The sequence below is a fragment of the Chiloscyllium punctatum genome, chromosome 44 (genome assembly GCF_047496795.1).
Source record: "Chiloscyllium punctatum isolate Juve2018m chromosome 44, sChiPun1.3, whole genome shotgun sequence".
Classification (NCBI taxonomy): domain Eukaryota; kingdom Metazoa; phylum Chordata; class Chondrichthyes; order Orectolobiformes; family Hemiscylliidae; genus Chiloscyllium; species Chiloscyllium punctatum.
Genome location: NC_092782.1, coordinates 47,494,841 through 47,517,224, shown reverse-complemented (window position 1 = coordinate 47,517,224; position 22,384 = coordinate 47,494,841). Strand labels below are relative to the sequence as shown.

The 22,384-nt window shown below is 42.3% G+C and overlaps 1 protein-coding gene across 1 annotated transcript in view; it reads right to left on the bottom strand.

The window, feature by feature from the left end:
* Window positions 1-4,425: 4,425 nt before the first annotated feature.
* The window catches only part of LOC140466961 (striatin-interacting protein 2-like), a 40,772-nt gene continuing 22,813 nt past the window's right edge, over window positions 4,426-22,384 (bottom strand). Inside the window, exons 14-21 of the mRNA XM_072562847.1 lie at window positions 21,927-22,001; window positions 20,814-20,911; window positions 20,173-20,299; window positions 18,282-18,382; window positions 16,543-16,609; window positions 8,068-8,172; window positions 7,152-7,356; window positions 4,426-6,688 (exon numbers count right to left, since the gene is read on the bottom strand). Of these exons, the coding sequence (XP_072418948.1) occupies window positions 6,432-6,688; window positions 7,152-7,356; window positions 8,068-8,172; window positions 16,543-16,609; window positions 18,282-18,382; window positions 20,173-20,299; window positions 20,814-20,911; window positions 21,927-22,001 (1,035 nt within the window). The 3' untranslated portion in view covers window positions 4,426-6,431. The remainder of the gene's footprint in view (window positions 6,689-7,151; window positions 7,357-8,067; window positions 8,173-16,542; window positions 16,610-18,281; window positions 18,383-20,172; window positions 20,300-20,813; window positions 20,912-21,926; window positions 22,002-22,384) is intronic.

Sequence of the window (22,384 nt, the reverse complement as noted above, 5' to 3'; positions counted from 1 at the left end):
GGCTGTGATACTCTAGGTTAGATTAACCTCTAACACGCACAATAATCTATCTTTGTTATTGGTATGACTCCAACCAGTGATGAATTTTGCTTCAAACTCCTTCAATTTTACTTGGGCTCCTTGATGCCATATTCAACCAAATGTTGCCTTGATGGCACTTGCACATCACCTCTGATAATAGCTAGTTTTGAAAAGATTTGTAGCTCAGTTTGAGGTTTTGGGTGTAGGTTTGCTCACTGAGCTGAAAGGTTCATTTCCAGAACTCTATGTAACTACTCAAACCCCTTGGCATCATGGTAGCCCACAAACCCACCAACACACTAAAAGAGCAGCTTAATGAACTTGAAAGACCCTATACAGACAATGATCAAAACTAATGTCATTTACAAAATACTGTGCAAGGACTGTAACCAACACTACTTTGGACAAACAGGCAGAAAAACTCGCCATCAGGATACATGAACAGCAACTAGCCACAAAAAGACATGACCCTCTCTCACTAGTATCCTCACATATGGACGAGGAAGGACACAACTTCGATTGGGACAATACATCCATCCTAGGACAAGCCAAACAAAGACATGCAAGAGAATTCCTAGAAGCATAGCATTCCAACCGGAACTCTATCAACAAACACATCGAGTTAGACCCCCCATCTACCATCCCCTGAGAAAAGGAACAGGAAGTGACTTCACCACAGGAAATAACATCACCAACCCAAAGAAACCCAAACATAAATAGAAAGCAGGAATTTTCAGCATTGCTTCACATGAAGTCCACTGAAGATGTTACCTAGTAAGGAACGAAATGTCTGGAAATGAACTTTTCAGCTCAGCGAGCAAACCTACATCCAAAATCTCTGATAGAATGTCCTAGTTTGGACTAAGGCTGTAATGAGGTCTGAAACAGTGATAGGAATCGAATAAAGACACAGTGCTGTGAAAGTGCTAAATTTTGCTTTTATTTGATGCTGATGAGTGTAAGCTTTGTTGAAAGCACAGCTGTTGACATCTTTCATCACTTTATTTAAGGATTATTCCTTCAATAAGAAACCACTACAAAATTTGCACTCTGTGCTTGATGAATTAATACTCAATGGGGAAGTACTTCGATGAATTAATACTCAATGGGGAAGTACTTCACCCCAATTCGATTATAAAGTTGTTTGCCTCTCCATTTGTGTGTCAAGGAGGGGGACTGACCTCTGACCTGCCTGGACCACACAATCAATGTATTCATTACGGCTGTTGGTGTTTCCCACTGAGGAGGAGAGTTTTGCCTCTATTTTACTAGAAACATTCAAAAGAAAAACTAGTTTTAAGGAATGAGAGATGCAGTAATCTAACTTGTAAACTCTCTTGACATTTATACCAAGCTGGTTTGTAATCCTGTATTCACAGCCTTTTAAATTAATTCCCAACAAGCATTGGGAGGTGGGTCGGGGGGGGGGGCTATTTGGTCGGTTATTCTTGCTGATAAAAAAAAGCTGATTGCTAAGTTTTGTAGTTGTTATAGTAAACCGAAGGTATTTCATTTGTGTTTAAGTCTCTCGCCATTTTTTTTCTCTTTTTGCTAAAAGTATTTTGTTAGATGCAATGTTATTTTATATACGTTGCCATAAAATAAAGTGTAAAGAGCAGAAATACCAAAGTTATTTAATCACAATATTGAACAAAATATTAATAGAAATGGCAGGCTCAATGACGTGCTGCTGCTGCAGCAATGTGTTGGACACCAAGTTAATCCAGAGTGGACACATTTGCAGTACGTGTTTGCAGGTCAAGCAACTTCCAATGTGAGTTGATCTGAGCTGCAGACATTGCACATTTGGGGTTGGGGGATGCAGACTGAAGAGAGAAAATCACTGGTCTGGGTTGCAAAGTAGAAATGTGGAGATAAATAAGTATGTTGATGATTTTTTTTTTACCTTAAGTAATAAAATGCTAACACAGAGCTTCATTCTTACAATACCTGTTCAGCTAGGATAAGTCAAGCTAACAAGAACACCTGACAGTTTTGCATCATTTTACCACAAATACAATGGACTGAATAAATTCCTTCCATAAAGTAAATTTTATTAAGCTTGTACAGGTACATAATCCTTTATCTGAAATCCTTGAGGCCAGTTGTTTTTTGGATTTCAGAGTTTTTCAGGTTTCAGAATAAATGACATTTTCACAGTAAAATAAAAAAAATCTTACTGAACAGCAGACCCACTTGTGACTGTTATGAGCGCTGAGATATAACTGATGCTTGCCAGCACTGGGTCACGCTGCCACGTCACATCTGAGTGATGTGGGTCGAGTGGGTGTGGTGTTGGGTCACCCGTTCGCATGCCAAACAACCTTGTTAATATAGAAAAAAAAAACTTTGTGAAAAGAACTTCGGATTTCGGAGCTTTTCAGATTTTGGATAAAGGATTGTGTACCTGTATTGTGCTGACAGACCTAGAGATCTTTCAATCACAAAATGATGGCAATTCTTGGATTTTGTTGTTCCACAAAACTGGAAGTACGGATTTTAAACAAATCAGGATTTTTTTTGGTCACCTCACCACACCCCTATTATTATGTGGCTATTTGCATATTCATTTTCCATCTCAATTGATTTTCACTTGTTTACACGACAGAATGACCCAATAAACGTCTAGACAATCTTTAACTTACCACTGCCCAGCCAACCGGACGATCTCCTTTTTTAGATCCAGAATAGCTGTTTGTAAGGTAGATCCTTCAGCTCATGTCTGCTATGACATCATGAATAGGGATAGTGCATTGTGGGAAGCATGACATCGCAGGATGAGGAGTAGCATGGGTTTAAAACAAAGAGAGCAAAGAGTCTTCTGACAAGAGCTCTTTCTGATTATCAAAGGATTTAATGTGAAACATTGCCTGCATGTCAACACTTTGTGGGGTAAGTCTTAAACCAGAGTGCAATGAGGATGTCAAACTCTCCAACACAGAGTGCCATAGTACAGTTACGTTTAAGGGGTAGCTAGATTAACACTTGCGGGAGAAAGGAATCCAAGATGAAGGAGCAGCATAGCCACCTACATGGACCAGTTGGGATATGGCCTGTTAGCACTGTGCCAAATGGTCTAGTTTAACTAAATGTTACTTGTTTCATAATATTAAGGACTGTACGTGTTTTGGGTTGTACAATCATTTACTCAAAACCTATCTTCTCCACTCCAATACGTTTCTAATGCTTAACTCCACAATTTACACATGGTAGTCTGAATATTAATCAAAGTTTAACTTTCACAATTCGCTGGTTAGGCCCCAGCTTAACAACATTATCCATTTCTGAGTGCTACATAATAGGAAAGATGTCAAAGTGAGGATGCAGAAGATTAACGAGAATGGTAGCAGGGATGCAAGAAATCATTTATGATGAGAAAGTTAAGATGTTGGAATAGTTTTCCTTGGTGAAGATTGAAAAAAATGGAGATTTAACAGTGGTGTTCAACATCAAGGGTTTTGATAGACTGCTCTCACTGAGTTTGGGATTAAAACGGTGTTGTGTGCAATTGTCTATGGGATGGTCAGTTCCTAGATATGACAGATTTAAGATAAATGTCAGATAGGTCAATGTCAGGAAGAATTTTTCAAAGTGGCAGGACATGATGATCTGGGTCTCAGTGTACACAGGTTGGTGGAAACAGATTCAATTTTAAAGGACTTGAATAATTGTTTAGGATGACAGACTTACAAAACAATGGGGAGGGGGGGGTGGAAGAAGACAGCGTGATCAATTTGATAGTTCATTCAGAAACTGGAAGCAGAGAAAATGGGCCAAACCATCTCCTCGAGTACGTAAGGTTGCCCATCAATCTTTGGGCAGCATTTGGAGATATTTTTTCTACCAAAAAAAAAGGAAGTGACGGCAGAATGAACCAGTTGATCAATTCTGTCCAGTGACTGGGAATGATTTTATGCCCAAGTTATATTATGTAACAGTTATCATGGCATTTTGGTGGAGAGATAATACTGTTTTGAGGGGCTTGAACAAAGTGTATGGAAAGGGCCTATTAAGCTCAGTAGAGAGGTTAGTGACTAGTGAGGAGGGGGATGCTGGGTGAAGTGTGTTTCTCTCTCTCCACAGATGCTGTTAAATCTATAGAGTCAATGTTTAGAGTCCAATATGACTCTTAACTGTTTCTTTCTCCATAGATACCAACAGTCCTGAGTATCTTTGTACAGAGGAACTTCAATTATCCAAATGAGATGGGTGGGCAGTATTTCGTTCAGGTAATTGATTATTTGGTTAATCGATTTACTGCCTTTCCTTTGGGGCTCAGAGTTTTCTATTAAGTCTGCTCCCCGTTCAGAAGACAAGCAGCAGCACAGCGCACGCGAGCCCATGCCTGCCCCCAACACCGCCCACCACCCAAACCCCATCCAACACTGCCCCCCAAACCCTGTCCAACCCTACCCCGCTGTGTGACCCCTGTCAGCCCCCTTCCCGGGGCAGCCGGACTGGCCAACAACAAGGCTGTTGCTGCTCCTGCGTGCACACACACACACACACACTTTTACTACAACTTTTTGCCAGGTTCGACCTCTGCCCTGTGCAGGACAATGTTGGAGAGATTATCTGGGGAAGGGGGGGGTTTAGGATACATGCCTGTGTAGAAATCCAGGGAAAGTGTGGGGGGAGAGAGAGAGAGAGAGAGAGAGAGGTGGGGGGGGTGGGAGGTCAGTCATTTAGAGACAGTGCCTGTACTGCCATCAGTCCAGGACTGTTCTTGGAAGCACTTTTTAATCAGTGTAAACAAAAGACACGATCAATATTGGATACACATCTTTGATATAATGCTTCTGTTGGGACCTCGAGATCTCCTTTGGATAATCCGATTTTCGGATAATTGGTATTCGGATCATTGAGGTTCCTCTGTTTTTATTTCACGTCCCCAGCATTTGTAATACTTTGCTGTTATTTGAAGATTAGAGGCAAGATATGGAACCATTTTTCTCCCAGATGATGGTAGGAGTCTGGAACTCACGACCCGAAAGGGTAGTGGAGGCAGAAACTCTTAATTAAAAAGAGCAGCTCGACATACACTTCAAGTGCCATTAACTGGAAGAGCTGGGAAGTCAGATTAGGTTGGTTGATTAATTTTTGGTTGTTGCAGATACAACGGCTGCAAATGTTCCATGATTCTACACTGCAGTTTCAATTATGAATTTTGTTTCTTCCAGTTTTTACAGACTCGATTGAAGTAGATTCTGCAGACTGTTTGCTGTTTAAACAGACTTATTGCTGAATAATTACATTGCTCGCTGTGAAATAGAAAGTTGACCGAGAGTCATCGCCTGCCTCAAGCTAACTGGTTGGTGCAATAGTGTCAGCCTTGGCTCAGAGGTACCACCCTTGCTAGAAGGCTAAGGGTTCAAGTCCCAGCCAGGGACGTCAACACAATCTCGGCTGCCAATAGTGCAGTACTGAGGCGGAGCAGCAATCTTTTGGATGGGACCTTGAACCAAAGCCCTGAAGGTCATTCCAGGTTGTTAGTTAACACACTGCTTCAGCTAAGCTGCAAAAGTCACAATTCTGTCAGGGCCCTGGACACAAACAATACCACATTAACAGGTTATGGGCCAGACTGGTTATGTATTTAAATAAAACAGGGAAACTCAAAAAAAAACTTACTCATTCATTGGAGACCATTAGCACTGCCCAGCTAAGGTTCCCAGGCATCATCTAAAAGTAATTCAGCATCAGGAACTTTACTGTCTCTCACATTTCCATCATCCCCTCTGACCCATCATGGCCAGCACTGCTGGGTGGCACAGTTTTAATGAGCAGCAGCAGTAGACCACTCAAGAAGACAAGAGCACAAAGCTCTGCATTAAACTCATCCAAGCCTCTGATCCACAGAGCTTTACAGCACAACTATCGTCCAATGCACTGTGTTAGCTCCTTGCCAGGCCACAGTGCACGTTGATTGTAAATCACCTTGAAATAAACACCATTAATATAATTGGTTGGAGATGGGGGAGTGGGTGGGACGGTGGTGCAACATTGTTCTGACCCCTCCACATCAAGTTTATCAGTGAATGTGAACCCAGTTCCTCTTCTGTGCAAACGCAAGCCTTCAACAGTAAAAACACACATCAAGATCCACTCAGTACTCAATCTGTCAAGTCAAGTGGGTTGAAAGAGGGTCCCCTCTGAATGATGCCCTATCCCCTGGTCCAGTTGGACATAAGAGTTCAACCCCAGCCCAAGACACACCAGGCTCTTGGGTAGCAATACGCAGGGCCTGATGGGGACGTTGGGGGATAATTGAAGCTGTAAAATCACTCCTCCCATGCAATGAAGTTAAAAACAAAATACCAATTGACTGCTGAGATGGATTTTTCATTGAAAGAAGTCTTTTGAAGACAGGCCATCATAGATGCATCTCCTTAGAAAATGAGCTGTTCTTATTAAGCTAGAGGCTGTAGAAGATCCTCCCAGTGGATGGGCTGGGCAAACACTTCCCTCTCCAACCAGAGTTCATAGCTGTAGTGGAAATCCTCTGGCAGTGAGACATGATGGCCCAGGACACTCTGAAGGCAGTTGTCCACTGGAACAAATTCCAGGTCATTGTGGTGCAAACTATAGCGCCGGTTGTTGAACATCTCAATATTGATTCTCAGTGCACATTCCTCTGCCTGGAAGTCCCAGGGTCGAGCATCAATATCTGCAGGAAGACAGACAGACGTCACAACTTACCGGGCTTGGAAATTACTCGAGATCCCAGAATTCTGTGAATGACATCAGAATTGAGCACGCATAATTATTTAAAAAAAAGCTCTCTAAATGACAGTGCCAGTAAAAGGAGTGCTGCACTGTCAGAGATGTCACTAAGCTGAGGACCCCTCTCTGCTCTCAGTTGGACTTTATAGAACCCACAACACAATTGGAAAAGCAGCATGCGAGCTGTCCGATAAACCTGACCAATATTTATCCCTCAACCAGCATTACTAAACCAAGTGATCAGAGCTATTTAGTGTGATCTTACAGTGTGCAAATTGACTGCTCTCTCTCCTTAATTACACAAGTAAGTGCCTTGCCAGAAGCCTCAATGTCCCACATTACTACTGGGCTAGTCTACTGTGTACAATGTTGATCTAGGTTAACTACCCAAATGGTCTTCACCGTACCATTGCCATATGCCCAGTCATCATTGAGGCGGTGCCGCACTTTGTGGTAGATGGCTGACATGATCTTCATGTTGCTCTTCCTCCACTGACGGCCCAGGTACTTGGTTTGGAATTTGAGCAGTTTCAGTGCATAGAGCTGCAGCATTGCCTGTTTCGTCCTGAGCACCCGCTTCAAAATTGGTGCTGATTTGAAAACTACAAGCATCTAGAGATAAAGCAGAAGAGGTAGGCAATCAAGGGATGAACCAGTGAACTTTCTGTACTAAACGAACTAACAGGGTCAGTGTCATGCACAACCATGGGATTTCACAATAGATATCTTTAGGGTCTTGTGTGAAGGTGCATGTGTCATCGGGGCTTCTCTGCACCAGGTCTGAAGGGCGACAAGGAGATTAGGCATTGAGCACACATTGAGCATTGTACAGAGGAACCTCGATTATCCGGCATTCGATTATCCAAATATTGGATTATCTGGCAAGATCGGAAGGTCCCAATGTTTGGCTAAACAATGCTTTCCGGCATTCAATTATCCGGAATTCAATTAACCAAACGAAATACTCCCTGCTCGTGTCCTTCAGATAATTGAGGTTTCTCTGGATAGACAATAGGCCGGCATTGGCAGGACTGGCTCATTTTCCACAAATGACAGATCTATAATGCGAACCAACTATTTATTTATTTCAGTGATCTTAAGTAGAGATAATACACGTACAAAGGCCAGACTGTCTGACCCAGGACTGTTCTATGGTGATGGGGTGAGGTGATGGGGCTGGGGAGGGTGCAGCACGACTGAAAAAAAAAATTGCACTCAAGTTTAAGCTCAAGTTTCACGGTGGATGTGCCATCGTTATTGGGATCCCTGATGCTGCTTGTGGTAACCTACAAACCCACAAAACAAATTAATTTTCAGTCTCACCATGATACGCGAGTGTTTCCATTTGGTCAGCTTGTTTAGGATACGCAGCAGGTTGATACAGGAGAAAAGATTCCTCCAGCAGAACTGTGTGTGGTCACCAGCTTCCTGGAGGCAATACAAACAATATATCACCTTGATATAGGCCCTTTAACATATTCAAATTGTAATGATATCAGATTGGAAATATAGAATAATTTAGAAAAATTAGAATAAGTAATTCGGTAGGACACACATGAATACTAAAAACATTTAAAGATAAAACTCCATGTAGAACAATGAGTGAAATACTCCATTGCATCTTGCAGGAAAAGCTAGAAAAGTTCATTTTCAAATTCAGATAGAAAGAGACATGGCACCATCACACCTAGGCACAAAAATATGATGTGGATTGGATTGGCTCAGGTATGGAGGGCCTAAGGGCGTGTTCCTGGGCTGTAACTTTTCTTTGTTCTTTGTGCTATGTTAACGACAGCAGAAATACTTGAACTATCCAACTGATAACAGATCGGATTCAAAAGGTCCTCATCACATGAATACCATGAGACACCTGAACTAAACCACATTCATGTCAAAAACAGAAACATTTTTAAAAAACGTTTCTCAAGATTGAAAGTATATGGGAGAGATGAAAGAAATCTCCAATACGAGAGTTATAAAACATCACTGTCGTGATTGTAAGCCAAGTAGACCGCACAGAATATGTGTTCCCTGATTGGGGTGTTAACCTGTTCCAATCAGGGAATCTTGTCTGACAGATATAAACAGAAGTGTAGGCCCGGGTGTCCTTGGAGAAGGAGAACGCGGTGTCCACCAACACCCTGGAGTTGTGACTGGCCACTCGAGTGTTTCCTTCCCATGAGAGAAAAAAAAAAGAGGAAGTGTTAGGAGGACAGACTCCCTGTGACCTGTCTCTGTATGAGATAGAACTAAAACTAAAGGCTGTTTGTGCATTAATAGAGGGTGACTTGGTAATGGGATACCGGTCTCTGTGGAGTGATTTCATTGAACAAAAAAAAATAAACAGAAGTGTACCTGTGCACACACAACATGGATGCTGGGGAAAGAATAAGCACTACCGCAGTTAGTTGATAGTATGGGGGTAAAAAGGGGAAAAAAAAGAAAAAAGAAAAGGAAAAGAAAAAAAAAAGTAAAAAAAAATAAACAGAAGTGTCATACACAACATGGGTGCTGGGGAAAATAAGCATTACCGCGGTTAGGCGGTCGTATGGGGGTTAAAAAACAAAACAAAAAAAGATAAACAGAAGTGTCACCCGGTATGGAGGAGGGAGAGCAGGTCTGAGGACCTCCTTGTGGGTCTGCTCCTGGGCCTGGCCAAACTGGCTATAAACAGGTCCAGGCAGTGGGCCGTGGAGAGCGTTGTTAGGGCCGACTGCCTGCCCCTCTTCCGTGGTTACGTTAGGGCCCAGGTGTCCTTGGAGAAGGTGCATGCGGTGTCCACCAACAACCTGGAGTTGTTTAGGGAGAGGTGGGCGCCGCAGGGAGTGGAGTGCATTATTTCCCCGTCCAACTCTGTTTTGATTTAATCCTTGCCCTCCCATTGACTGTTTGATCACACAGCATTGCCCTTTGATGTGAAGGGCATCGCTTGTCACTGGCCACTCGGGTGTTTCCTTCCACCTGGTGGTGGAAACCAAATAAAGATTTGTGCACCTTGTGTCATACACCTGCACACACACATGGGTCCTGGGGAAAAAATAAGCACTACCGCAGTTAGACGGTAGTGTGGGGGTTTTAAAAAAAAAGGCAAAAAAAAGAGTATCACATGGGTGCGGGAGAAAAATAAGCACAGAAAAGAAAAAAAAATCAAACAGAAGTGTCACCTGGTACCACAGTTAGGCGGTAATGTGGGGAACAGAAAGAAAAATAAACACAAGTGTCAGGCATCATGAAAAAAAATTTTAAAAAAAACAAGTGTCAGAGGTTCTGTTCACTGACAGCTGGATGAGTATCAAGGACTCTTTACATGTACATAAAGGGATACATGGTGAGGGGATATCAGCCTCTGTGGAGTTATTTCAGTGGCGACAAGAGAAAAGCATGCTCCTGAACAAATTTGCTTGTAACAGTAGTCAGAGTTGGGGTAAGCATTTCATGCTGTTATTTAGGAAACTCGGCTCGTTCAATTCTGAAGACTAAGGGCCAGGTATATGGAAAGAATGTGTTATATTTTCCAAGCAAATGACGTTGGGGCAGATGAAAAGTTATTTGTAATTCTGACACCTTGTGGACCTGCAGCCTTTTTAGTTATTCGGAGGCTAACTTTCTCTGAGGCACCAGATACTAAAAGCTTTCAAGAATTGACAGATTAAGGCATATCATGACCCCAAGCCTCCTCTAATTCTCAGTCGTGATTGAATTGCCGAGTAAAACCAACAACCGGGGAATCCGTATCAAGATTTGTGACTCGGTGAAGACAACTGGCAAGGGGATGTGTCTTTGGTTTAACCGTTATTGAGATGATGAGAGACTGTTTGGTTTTTGGAACTAATGATATAACCATACAAAAACGCCTACTAGCTGAAGCCCAACTGAACTTCAAACAGGCAGTACAACTAGCTTTATCTTTGGAAAATGCGGGAAATGGAGCATGAGTTATAGGGTATTCTATTGTAAGTGGATACCTTCACCGGTCCGACTGAACCTGGGGAAGCCCACTTGAGGGAAGGCAATGGCATAGCCTCACTCAGGACATATCGTGAACAGAGGGACTCTAGGTCAGCCCACAGCAAAACTCCACACAAAGACAATCCTTGGCCAAAGGGTTAAAATTTTCTTCAGGATTTAGGGTGGCAAGCTGTTATAGTTGCTGTCGGTATGCGGTATTCAGACAGCAAAAGAATCCCACCAGACATAAGTTGAATAAGAGAACTCATAGGCCAGCATTCAAGAGAGTGCACACCCTGGAAAGTCCACCTATACCTGGTTTGGAAAAGTTAGATTGGTTTTAGTTTGAATGTTATGAAACATTCACACAGTTCTCATGGAGGTCAATAACAACATAGCTGTACCAGTGATCACAGAACCAGTCTTGAACAAGATTTGCTCTGGATTCCAACCCTTAAGTTTGCGCAAGACCTCAACTAGACTGAGAACCTAAATCAGCGAACCTTTACAGATTAAGGGCACAACTTCGATTCCATCTCTCATGAGAAGCAGCTGGTTCAATTACCATTGATTGTAATAAAAGGCTTGGGTGCAAGCTTAATGGGATGACATTGATTGAGAAAGATTCACCCGGATTTGGTTCAATGTTTTGAGTTGAAAATGGCTGCCGAAGCCCTAATTAAATGTCCGGACATTTTTCGGGAAGGTCTAGACTTATCAAAAGGAGCCAAGGCCACCTTGAATGTTGACCAGGAAGCAATTCCAGGATTCTGCTATTTGCCCTACGGGCAAAAGTAGAGCCAGAAATCAGGAGGCTGGAAAATGAAGGAATCGTCAAACCAGTACAGTTTCCGGAATGGGCAACACCAATTGTACTGATTGTGAAGCCCAATGGGTTGGTTTGCCTTTGTAGGAATTTTAAACAAATGGAAAACTGCTTTTCGCAGTGAGATAAATACCTAATCCATCACATAGAGGATTTATACGCAAAGCTGGTATGGGGATGGAGGGGGGGGGGGGGGTGATGGAGTTGTACTTCACAATGCTGGACAGGAGCCATGCATACTAGCAATTGTGGTTAGATGAGGATCCCCAGACGTACACTACAATTAATATCCATAAGGGTTTTTACGAACATATGACTGCCACCTGGGCTATCGTCAGCCCATGCAATTTTTCAATGGATGGTGGAGAACATTTTACGAGGTCTACCCCAGTTTGCTGTTCATCTAGATGATGTGCTAATAACAGGGAAGACCAATAAGGAGCACTTAGAATTTATTGCCATATGTATTTTTACAGGAAAAATACAATGAAAAGTGTTCTAAGTTATCCCTCCATGGCGCCTAAATTAATGACAAAAGACATGATACAACCACAATTTACAAATATAAGACAAAGTTAATCAAAGTCCATTTAATGGCTCCTGGTGTCAAAAAAATCCAAACAGGAGGTGACAGACACAGCTGGAACGAGAACAACATCTGCACTGAGAGCAAAACAACAGGACGAAAACTGAAATGCTGGGACGCCACCCCACTGGGCCAAAAGCCTCCAAAGAAAAACTGCTGCTAAGAATGCCATTTAAAAAATGCTGAGCCATTGAATCATTGGGGCCGGAGCCGGGCAGGGGCAAGACCCCCCCCCCCCCCCCATAAAGATGAATAAAACGACATGCCAAGAAGTCGTAACACCGAGCTGGAAGCTTGCCAAAGATTAAGATTGAGCCAGACTGCCGTCGGGATCACAAAACAGGACAAACCACTCCATCAAAGACCACTTCGCAGGCCTCCGGAAAGACTACAACATCAGACCGCTGGAAGTGACTGCCGCTTGCAAGAGGCTGGGAGGCCAAGTAGCAAATGCAGATGCAGTGACTGCCTCCCACTGGAGTTACACCACCAGTGGTACTGTAATGGTGTTAGGTATTCTGGACAACTTCCAGTCACAGCGGACAATTTCATACTTTGGACCCAGGAAGATCCAGTTCTGGCAAAACTGAAACAACTGGTGGTGATGAGGGAGAAACCAAAAGGCCGTCACATCCAGAATTCAAATCTTCTTAGACCCGGAGAGACTAGATCACAGGACAGAAGGGCACATTATTATGGGGAGCAAGAGTGATTGTCTCAAACAAAGGTTGCTGTCAGGTATTGGCTGAACTCCACCAGGGGTTTCCAAAATGAACATTTTAGTGAGATGTTATGTCTGGTGACCAGGATTGATGTGGACATAGCTGTATTGATGGGGCAGTGCCCAGAGTGTCAACAAGGTCAAACATTGTTGCCAGCAGCTCCCCCACATATTTGTGGGAATGGCTGGGTAAACTCTGAACTCAGTCCTCCTATGGGCTAAATGTTCTTAGTCATCGGGGATGCCCAATCAAAATGGCCGGACGTGCATAGAATTCATTCATCATGCATCTTTCGCAATACATGAACTCCCGGAAGTATAGTCACAGATAATGGGCCATTGTTTACCAGTTGAGAATTGAGTATTTCCTAAAGTCAAATGGTATTCATCATGTACTGGGAGTTCCATACCATCTAATGGTCTGGCAGAAAGAGCAGTCCACACTAAACTGTCCTGGTTCTTGTTTGATTATAGCACCATCCCACATGCAACTTCGTGATTGTTTCAGCAGAGAGAGCTCGCGTGAGAAGGAGCGAGAGAGAAAACGGCATCAGGAATATCTATGCCAGACTCCACTGAATAAAAGACAGTTTACTTCAGGAGGTGAAGTTTGGTGCAGGAGCCACAGGACTGGGTAAGAGGCATAGTTAATGCAAGGTCAGGTCCAGTGACGTATAAAGTTTGGGTAGATGTGACGGTCCTGAACAAGCATGTGAACCATATGAAAGCTGCAAACTCACAAAATGGTGCAAGAGAAAATATGCTCAACTCCTCAACTGCCTTTCTGACTGGTCTGGAACCCAAGGATTCTCCGTCTCCATAAAGTGAAGAAGGTAACTCAGAATCTGAGACAGACAGGACAGATGTCACCACCTTGGCGCCTTTTGCTGCCTGAAGAGGAGAATTAATATCTTCTGAGTCGCTCTGGGAGCAAGAGGTGAGCTACAGTTCGTTTTGCTATATCGTGAAAGTTATGTTCCTCTGTAATCCCATGCTATAGAAAATCATGCGATGGTAAACTACCATAGAAAATTGTGCTGTGGAAGATCGCTCATAGAAAATCACTACACCCATTTAGTAGAACATTCACGTCATCCAAACAACGTCCATGATTCATCAATCGCGTTATAGCCAATTTATGCTGACGAAACATGCTTATAGCAGAATGACCTGTGCTGTGCCTTACACCTACCCCCCACCCCAACCCCCACTCCCACTCCACAATCGGGCAATCAGAAGAACCTGACCCAGGAGGAGCTACAATAAAAAAAGGACAGCCCTATGTTCTCTGACTCAGAGGGAGTGAGATGTAGTGATTGCAACGAGGTTAGCCAGCTGGACCTCATAGAATACGAGTTCCCTGATTGGATCAGATTAACAGTCAGGGACCCTGGCTGACAGATATAAACAGGAGTGTCCCTCCAACTCTATTTTGATTTGATCCCTACCCTCCCCTTCACTGTTTGATCACACAGCATTGCCCTTTGATGTGAAGGGCACTGCTTGTCACAGGCCACTCGGGAGTTTCCTTTCTTCCTGGTAGTGGAAACTGAATAAAGATTTGTGCACCTTGTGTCTTTCAATGTGTCTCACACCTGCACACACACAATATGGGTGCTGGGGAATAAATAAGCACTACCGCAGTTAGGTGGTAGTGTGGGGGTAAAACAAAGAACAGGAGAAAAAAAATAAGCAGGAGTGTCAGAGGTTCTGACTCTGAAAGCTGGCTCGGAGAGAACTAGATCAAGGATACTTCACGTTGAAATAAAGGGCGACTTGGTTATGGGCCTCTGTGGAATTATTTCAATCACAAATAAACTGATTAGATAAAACCTTACAACTTCATAAAGGAATCTTCACCAAATAATTAAGGAGCAATGTTAAGGATGCAACATCACATAAAAGTAGAAGGAATCCAGAAGCATTAGGAAATTTCAGGTAATAATTCTCCAAAGATATTTTGTCCCACCAGAAGCTTGGGTTTGAAGATAAAATATTACTTTAAATGTTGATGGATATTCTATTACAATATTTTATGCACACTTAGGTACTTCTGAATAATTTGAAATATCAGACTGGGCCCGGGAGTTGGGGGGGGGCGGGGGGGATGTTGGTGAAGAATCCCGAACAAATGCAGGTTTACTTACTATTGCTCCCAGTGGTGGGGAGCTTTGATGAGATGGCACTGAGTGTAGTCATTTAATTAAATAGAATTTAAGTTACCTTGTTATAAGGTGGTTTAATTTTATTTCATTTAGTTATTTACTTTTCACCTTTCTTCTTGGTCACTTATTGAATTGTAGTTTTTAAATAGAGTTTTTTTTGTGTTTTGGTCATCTGTGGAGTAATAGTTTGTTTTCTATTATTGCTACTATATTATAAAGTTGTTATACTATTTTGTACTAGTTTTGTAATGTTGTAAAAAACCTAAATGTTTTAAATAAAATATTTATTAAAAATAATTAAACTGCATTCTATTTTATATATTTTTGACTGTTTTTGTCATAGCTGTTTACTTGTCCATTGCTTGTTAATTTCTCATTGCCAAAATTATAAAATTTGAAAATCGTCTTATTTGACATTTTCTGTCACGACTGAAATGAATCTTCTTCTTGTACACTCCCCCTGGGTAAGTATATTTTGAAGAGAGAAATCCAAGGCCTTTAAAATATCTGGGACATTTATATTATAGCTAAGGCTTATTAAAATTAAACAGGCCATTTGGAGGAATGTAACATTCTTGGGCAGTTTCTTCCACTGTAAAATGATGTTAATCCTATAGGTGTAAGAATAAGCAGGACTCGGTTTAGCAGGGATATGAATTATTCCTGATCTAAATCACTTCAAAACATCCTAAAGCATTTAAAAGAGGAATTGGGAGAAAGACCAAGCTGTTCGGGGACAGGTGACTAAAAGCTAGGTAGGTTTTAAGGAGAGTCAAAATGGGAGGGTTGGAGTATTTCCAGGATTGAGAGAATTCTAGAGCTGGGGGTCTAGATAGCTGAAGGCAATAGAAATGGATGATGTACAAGAGGCTGAAGTTGAAAGGACGCAAAGATCTTTGAGGGCGGTCAGGTGAGAGAAACTTTTAGTAATGTTGTTGGGAAAGGTCTGAACAGGATCAAGTGAAGTTTAAGTTCAAGGTTTTGTTGGATCAGGAGCCATTGTCAGTCATTGTGTTTAGGGATGTTAGGTCTGTTGGGACATTGGATATGGTATTGTGATGAAACACTCTCTGGTTTCTTTAAATAGTGTCCACCAGATGAAACATGGTATTTAACATCTGAACGTAAAACTGACACCTGCAATGAGATGAACTGGACTCAACGACCTGCATCAGAGGCGAAGATGGTACTCACTGGGGACAACCCAGTTGTGGTGCAAATGATTAATGCTGGAACAATGTAAGAGAATTAATTTTACCTTGCATTTTTGTTAAATAGTTTTGCCCTCTATCCTAAAGGTGCTGATTGCTGTTGACATATAGCCTCCTTGGTTATAGCACTGGCATTCCCTAGTATTCACACATCTTATCCTCACTCAGTGTCTACAGACCTGCTCTAACCAACAGGAATCAGGGAGTGGTCGAATTTTGCCTTCTCTGCCCAGGAGTGGGAAGCTAATCAGCCCAGGTGGAGCTTAAACCGGAGTGCTGTTAACTCAATATAATCCAGTATCACAAGATAGAATCAGATTTCTTGCCAAATCCATACTTACCAGAACTTCGGTGGTGAGTTCTGGCAACTCATGGATCACACAGTGAGGGTAGTCTAGGACAGAGATACTGTGCTCACAGAAAAAAACACAATTAACACAATTTTGGCAATGAGAAATTAACAAGCAATGCACTCCCTTAAACGTTATTGCTCAACCACTTATGAAATGATCTTAGTGACCTCACACCATTTATACCCAGTCCTCACTGAGCTCTTGGAAAGGTGCCAACTCTGCCCCCCCCCCCCTCCTCTCCTCTCCCCCCCCCCCCCCCCCCCCCCCCCACCCACCCCTTCCCCAGTGTCCCGACCCTCCCCAATCTGCAGAGAGAAGTATTATGTGCAGGGTCAATACTAGCAATGCACAGAGCTTCGTCTCACACTATACCCTGCCTCCATAAAATATCACCTAGAATCATTCAACACCCATGGCGGCCATTCATATCTTCATATCTGTGATGGTTTCTTGACAGACTTACCCAACTTGAGTCAGTTCAATGTTCTTTTCCTCTTCTTTTTTATTTATAGACAGATTCAACTCCCTTTTGCAAGATTCTGTTGCATCTGCTTGCTGACTTTCAGAGTAAAGAATACCTCACCTTCTCTCACATTACCCGGCTTTCTTGTCCATTATTTTAAACCTTTGTTTTCTAGCTTCTGGCCTTTTTGCAAGTGAAATTAATTTCTTCCTTTCTATTCCATCAAAAACTACTACTAATTTTAAATATGTCCTGATTGGTCCCTAATCCTCTCTGCCCTAAAGAGGGCAATCCCAACTTCTCTGGTCTCTCTGCTTTACTGAAGTCCCTCATCGCTGGTACCATTCGAGTAAACTTTCTCTGAACCCTTTCCAAAGTTTGGACATTCTTCCCAAAGCTTGGTTTCCAGAACAGATATCATGTTCCAGCGAGGGCCTAGCCAGTGACTTATAACAGTTTAGTATAACTTCATCACTTTTGTGCACTATACTCTTATTTGTGAAGCAAAGAACTTCATATTTTGAAGAAAAACAAAGCATTAGCTTTCAAAGTGGTTTTTAAAATGTATGTTGTCATTCATGAATGTTTGATTGTTATAGATCAGGGAGGTCCCACGTTTATTCCTTGATCTATTTAAAAGGTACCCACATTCAGTTATGAAGCTACAGTGAGTAACGCTAGCCAAACCTAACCCAGGCACCATCATAGCTCCTGATCCCTACATAGTTAGTGGAAGCACTGCCGGCAGACAAAAGGAGCACAGGAGAGGTTTAGATTCAGTTATGATGGTTCCTGAAGGCTACCCATAATGGGAATGAAAGGGATGTTAAAGAGAAAGACTGACACCATTGAAATAGAACACCAGCTTCTGTTAACTCTGGAGCAGTAGTTTGGGTACAACCCAGTTTTAATTTCCCTCATTGTCTCGACTAATGAGCAAGTCAAATAGAGTATCCAGGCTAAATGGATTTGGCTTTTCCATTTCAGATGTCCCTCCCCCTTTTGAGGTGGTACAGTTCCTTCAATTAGCACCTCAAAGGTACTGCCATTTCTCAGGGTAAAAGACTCTGAGCAATGAGTGTCAGTGGTCATTTGATCATTGGAAGCATCAGAGCCAAACCTGATGTCTGTCTTCCCCAAGTATCTCCATATCTGGGTTTAGTCACAGGAGTATTTAGTCATAGGGTAATGTTAGGTTGAAATGCATTTTCCATCGACTGGGTTTGCAATCGCACAGATTGAGTTCAGAGTTCGCTCTTCTTACCTGTTCTTGGCAGTGACGTACGACATGATGCTCTGATTGAAGAACTTCAGAATCAGTGGGATGCAATTGGCAAATACCAAGTGCTGGGAAACATACTCAAACTAAAGGGAAAACAAAGGATGATAGTAAGACAGGGATCATCTCCTGTTCAAACCTTAAAAATCATACTCTGGGGCCATGGAACTGTCTCTACTTGATCCAGTATTCCTACTTCTCATGTAGTAATCATCTGTACCACCTCTAGAACCAACTTTTCATTTCTTACTGACTTTGCCTTGCCACATCATCCCTTTTATAATTTAATCAAGTGCCTTCCACCCTATCACAGGATCTTCCCTTTTGATTATTTCCTTTCACTGGTGCTGCGTGAACTCAAAACTCTTATATCTCAAATAACTGATAAAAGGTCATTGTCAAGTGCTAACAGGGTTTCTGTTTCCACAGATGCTGCCTAGTTCTGGAGTATTTTCCTGCTGCTTTCCTGTATTTTCTTTAAGATTTTGAGGACCAGTGAATAGGATTGATGACTAATTGCTCATGAGGCCAAAAGCAGAAGTAGGGCAGAATGGTGGCTCGGAAGTTAGTACTGCTGCCTTGCAGCACCAGGGATCCAAGTTAGATTCCACACACAGGCGACTGTGCAAACTCCAAATAGGTTTCCTCCGGATGCTCCAGTTTCCCCTCTCAGTCTAAAGATGTGAAGGTTAGGTGGAGTAGCCATGGCATACGCAGGGTTAGAGGGATAGAGTATGGGGTGGGTCTGGGTTGGATACTCTGAGGGTCAGTATGAACTCGATGAGCCAAATGGCCTGCTTCCACACTGTAGGGATTCTATGATGGTTTTTACTATTACTTTGATAAATGGAGGTTAAATAGGAAGTCATGCATAGTTTGTTGAAAATTTAAAAAAAACAAAAGGTGATTTCATGAGAATCATTGATAGTTGCAATTGGTGTACATTTTGTACAGCTCTTAGACCGGATATCATTTTAAAGGTTTGTGCTGTCTGAGAAATGCTTCTGAGGAGGGATTTGGTTTTAGAACATCTGATCAGAAACCTGTGGTCAAGTGGCAGGTGGAGGAGGGTGAAGGAAAGCTTGAGGATTAAGAACCAAGGTCTTATTGGAAATTGTGAGTTGACCACCAACCCTCACTTCACAACAAATACACAAGTCAGCATAATCTGCCTTTGGACATCACAAGTGTTGGATAAAAGAAATGTGAAACAATGGTCACCAACTGAGACACTGTGGACATGGCTATCCAAAAAACAAATCTCTGAAACACTGCTCATCTGTCCCTAGATGACCAACTTCTACTGTCTCTGTGGCAGAAGGTGTAAAGGGGTTGGGCAAAGTCACGTTTAATGTTGCTCGTCAGGCTGCTATATGAAGAGAGTGAGTCACGGGCTGGAATGGAATCCAGAGGTCCAGGCGGTTTATATATAGAATAATGGATATCTGTGAGTGAGTTTGAGGCTGAAACATAATCCAGGATTTAGACGCAGAACTGTAATTTGGAATGAGTCATGATTAACAGTACAGCTTTAAAAACAAAATTCCACTGACTAAGGTCTGTTAGTTATTTTGTTGTCCGTCTCTAGAATCAGATTAATTTGCCAGTACTTTAGGAGAGAAAAAACCAGAATAATGAATGTTTCACACACTTATGGAAATACTCACAGACTCTGTCTGCTGCTCCTTAATTGACCACCAGGAGGCTCAGGACACCCAATCTGATTTAAATCGGAGCACTAAGATAATTTAGCTCAGAATTGGGAACTGCACAGAGTTAGGAAAGTCACCCCCACCCCAATCACACACACAGAATGCACCACCCCACAGCTTCCCCCACAGCTCAACCACCCCCTGCAAGCTCTGGCACTGCTTACCTGGTAGATATGATTGAGTTTGAGATGCTTGAGTAACAGCAGCATGAGTGCCGAAATCGCTTTAACAATGATTTCCTTATGTCTGTTGACATCAATCCCCAACTTCATGCTTTGTAACACTGTATTGCTGCACAAAAAGCAACAAAGGGCAGAATCTATTTCACTGAAATATTAAATACTCTTATTACTTCAACTTGCAAATGTTCAATGCATACTAGAATCTGTAGCACTGGGAAAGAACATCCAGTTTTGATTCCAATTTGCATTTGTCCAGGTCAGTGACATTTGAGTCTGGTTTTCTGGAGCTCTGGGGAAATAACATCAGCCAAAGTCCCTCCTCTGCTCTGACTGTTTCGTCTCAGTTTAGGTAAGACGACTAATCACAGATCCAAAGGCCATATCTCACCAACAATGAGTACAATAAATGCACAGAATGATCTGATGTTGGAAGACGGAACTTGATCTGATGTGGGTGAACAGTTCTTGAAGTTGTTGGGGAACACACCACCAGGAAACAAGGCTCACATTTAAAAGGTGGTGCGAGTTAAAAATCATTGTTTTTTATAGGTAACATTCCAAATGAGGACAAACAGACAGATGGAGAAAGGAAAATCAAAATTTATTATCTGAACAAAACTTACGGCATCTCCTCAGGCAGAAGATCAGCCAAGATATTGATGGAGTCAGTCTTTGCCTTGGATGTGGGAGCAGCAGCCAGCTGGATCTTCAGCAGTGCTATCTGTCGAGAATAATAACCCAGCAGCCCATCAAATATTGTTAGCTAAGAAAGTAAGAAATTGTCTTTATATAGAGTCTTTCTCAGCATATCCCAAAATCACTGTACAGATAATGAGGCACTTCAGAATGGGAAAATCACCATTAGGACACACAGCAGCTAACATGCTTACAGCAAATTCCTACAAACAGTAATATGGCAATCACAATTTGGTTTAAATGATGCTAATTGAGGGATAAATATTGGCTTGGAATTTGGGAAGAAAGCCCCTTACCTCTTCCAAAAAAAAAGTATCGGGGCTACTTTATGTTCACCTGAGTTTGAAGTCTCATTCAAAAGATGACACCTCTGACCATGCAGCATACCCTCAAATACTGGAGTGTTGAGCTCTCTAGAATAAGGTTTGATATCACAACCTGCAGACCCTAAAGGTTGACAGCATTGATAACCAAGTTATATTGGCATCTGAACAGGTGCAAATCTCTGCTGGGAAACAAATCTGTCTCCAGGAAGTTTACAGCTTTTCAAGCAGGGCTCAATCCAAGGGGGGTGGGGGGTGGGGTACAAGTTAATGAGTTGGAAACTGAATTAGGTAATAGCAGGAAAACAACCATAACAAGTTAATAATCTGCAGTATCTGCAAGAGCTCATCTGGCAAAGTCAGCATAAGACATACAAAGGACATCAGCTTGTTTCCTAGGAGATTCCAGCTGTTGATCCAGTGGAAAGGAAAAGCACAGAGAGAAACAGCAAAACAGGAAATAGTGTAAATTTTACAGGGCAAAACGGCAAAGGATGATTCCAGGTTTGATTCTCAGACTGAGTGCGCCAGAGCAGTGCCTCTTGTTGTGAGGATGTGCTGGCTCCTGTGAATCTGTCCTCTTTGATCAATGAACTGTATTCTGGGGGGGGGGGGGGCCTAGGAAATTGAGAAAACTGATAGAATGGGACTGACGGGGACACTGGTCATGGACCCAGGCGCTGTTGAGGACACAAGCTGTAAAAAGTCGATACTCACCATATACTGAGGTAGGTTGTGTAACATTGCCTGATACAGGATCTCAACTGGGCTCTGCTCCACTTCCTCAGCTCCCTGTGTTTAAGGAAATGGTAGACTTGCAACTTTTTGCTTTATGTACTAGGTTCAGCCTGTTATTGAATTCAAGTGTTATCTTTGATGTCTGACTTCAACATAAATTAGGTGGGATGATTTCCCACAAGTTGCTAGAAGGGCAGTAAATTACCAGAGAGTTAAAGTAGGTTTCCCTATTCTATACTCTCAGCAATGGGGGAAAAGATATATACCCTTGTGGCTGATCAATGCCTTTCCTCCCACAGATTCTTCCCAGCTGGTGTCTTGGACTGTACTCAACCTTGCCCTGGAGACCTTCTGCAAAATGTCTTGATTCTTTCCTTCAAGAGGTGAGTCATTTAGGCTCTAGCATGCATAATTAATCCCCCAACACTGGCTACCTC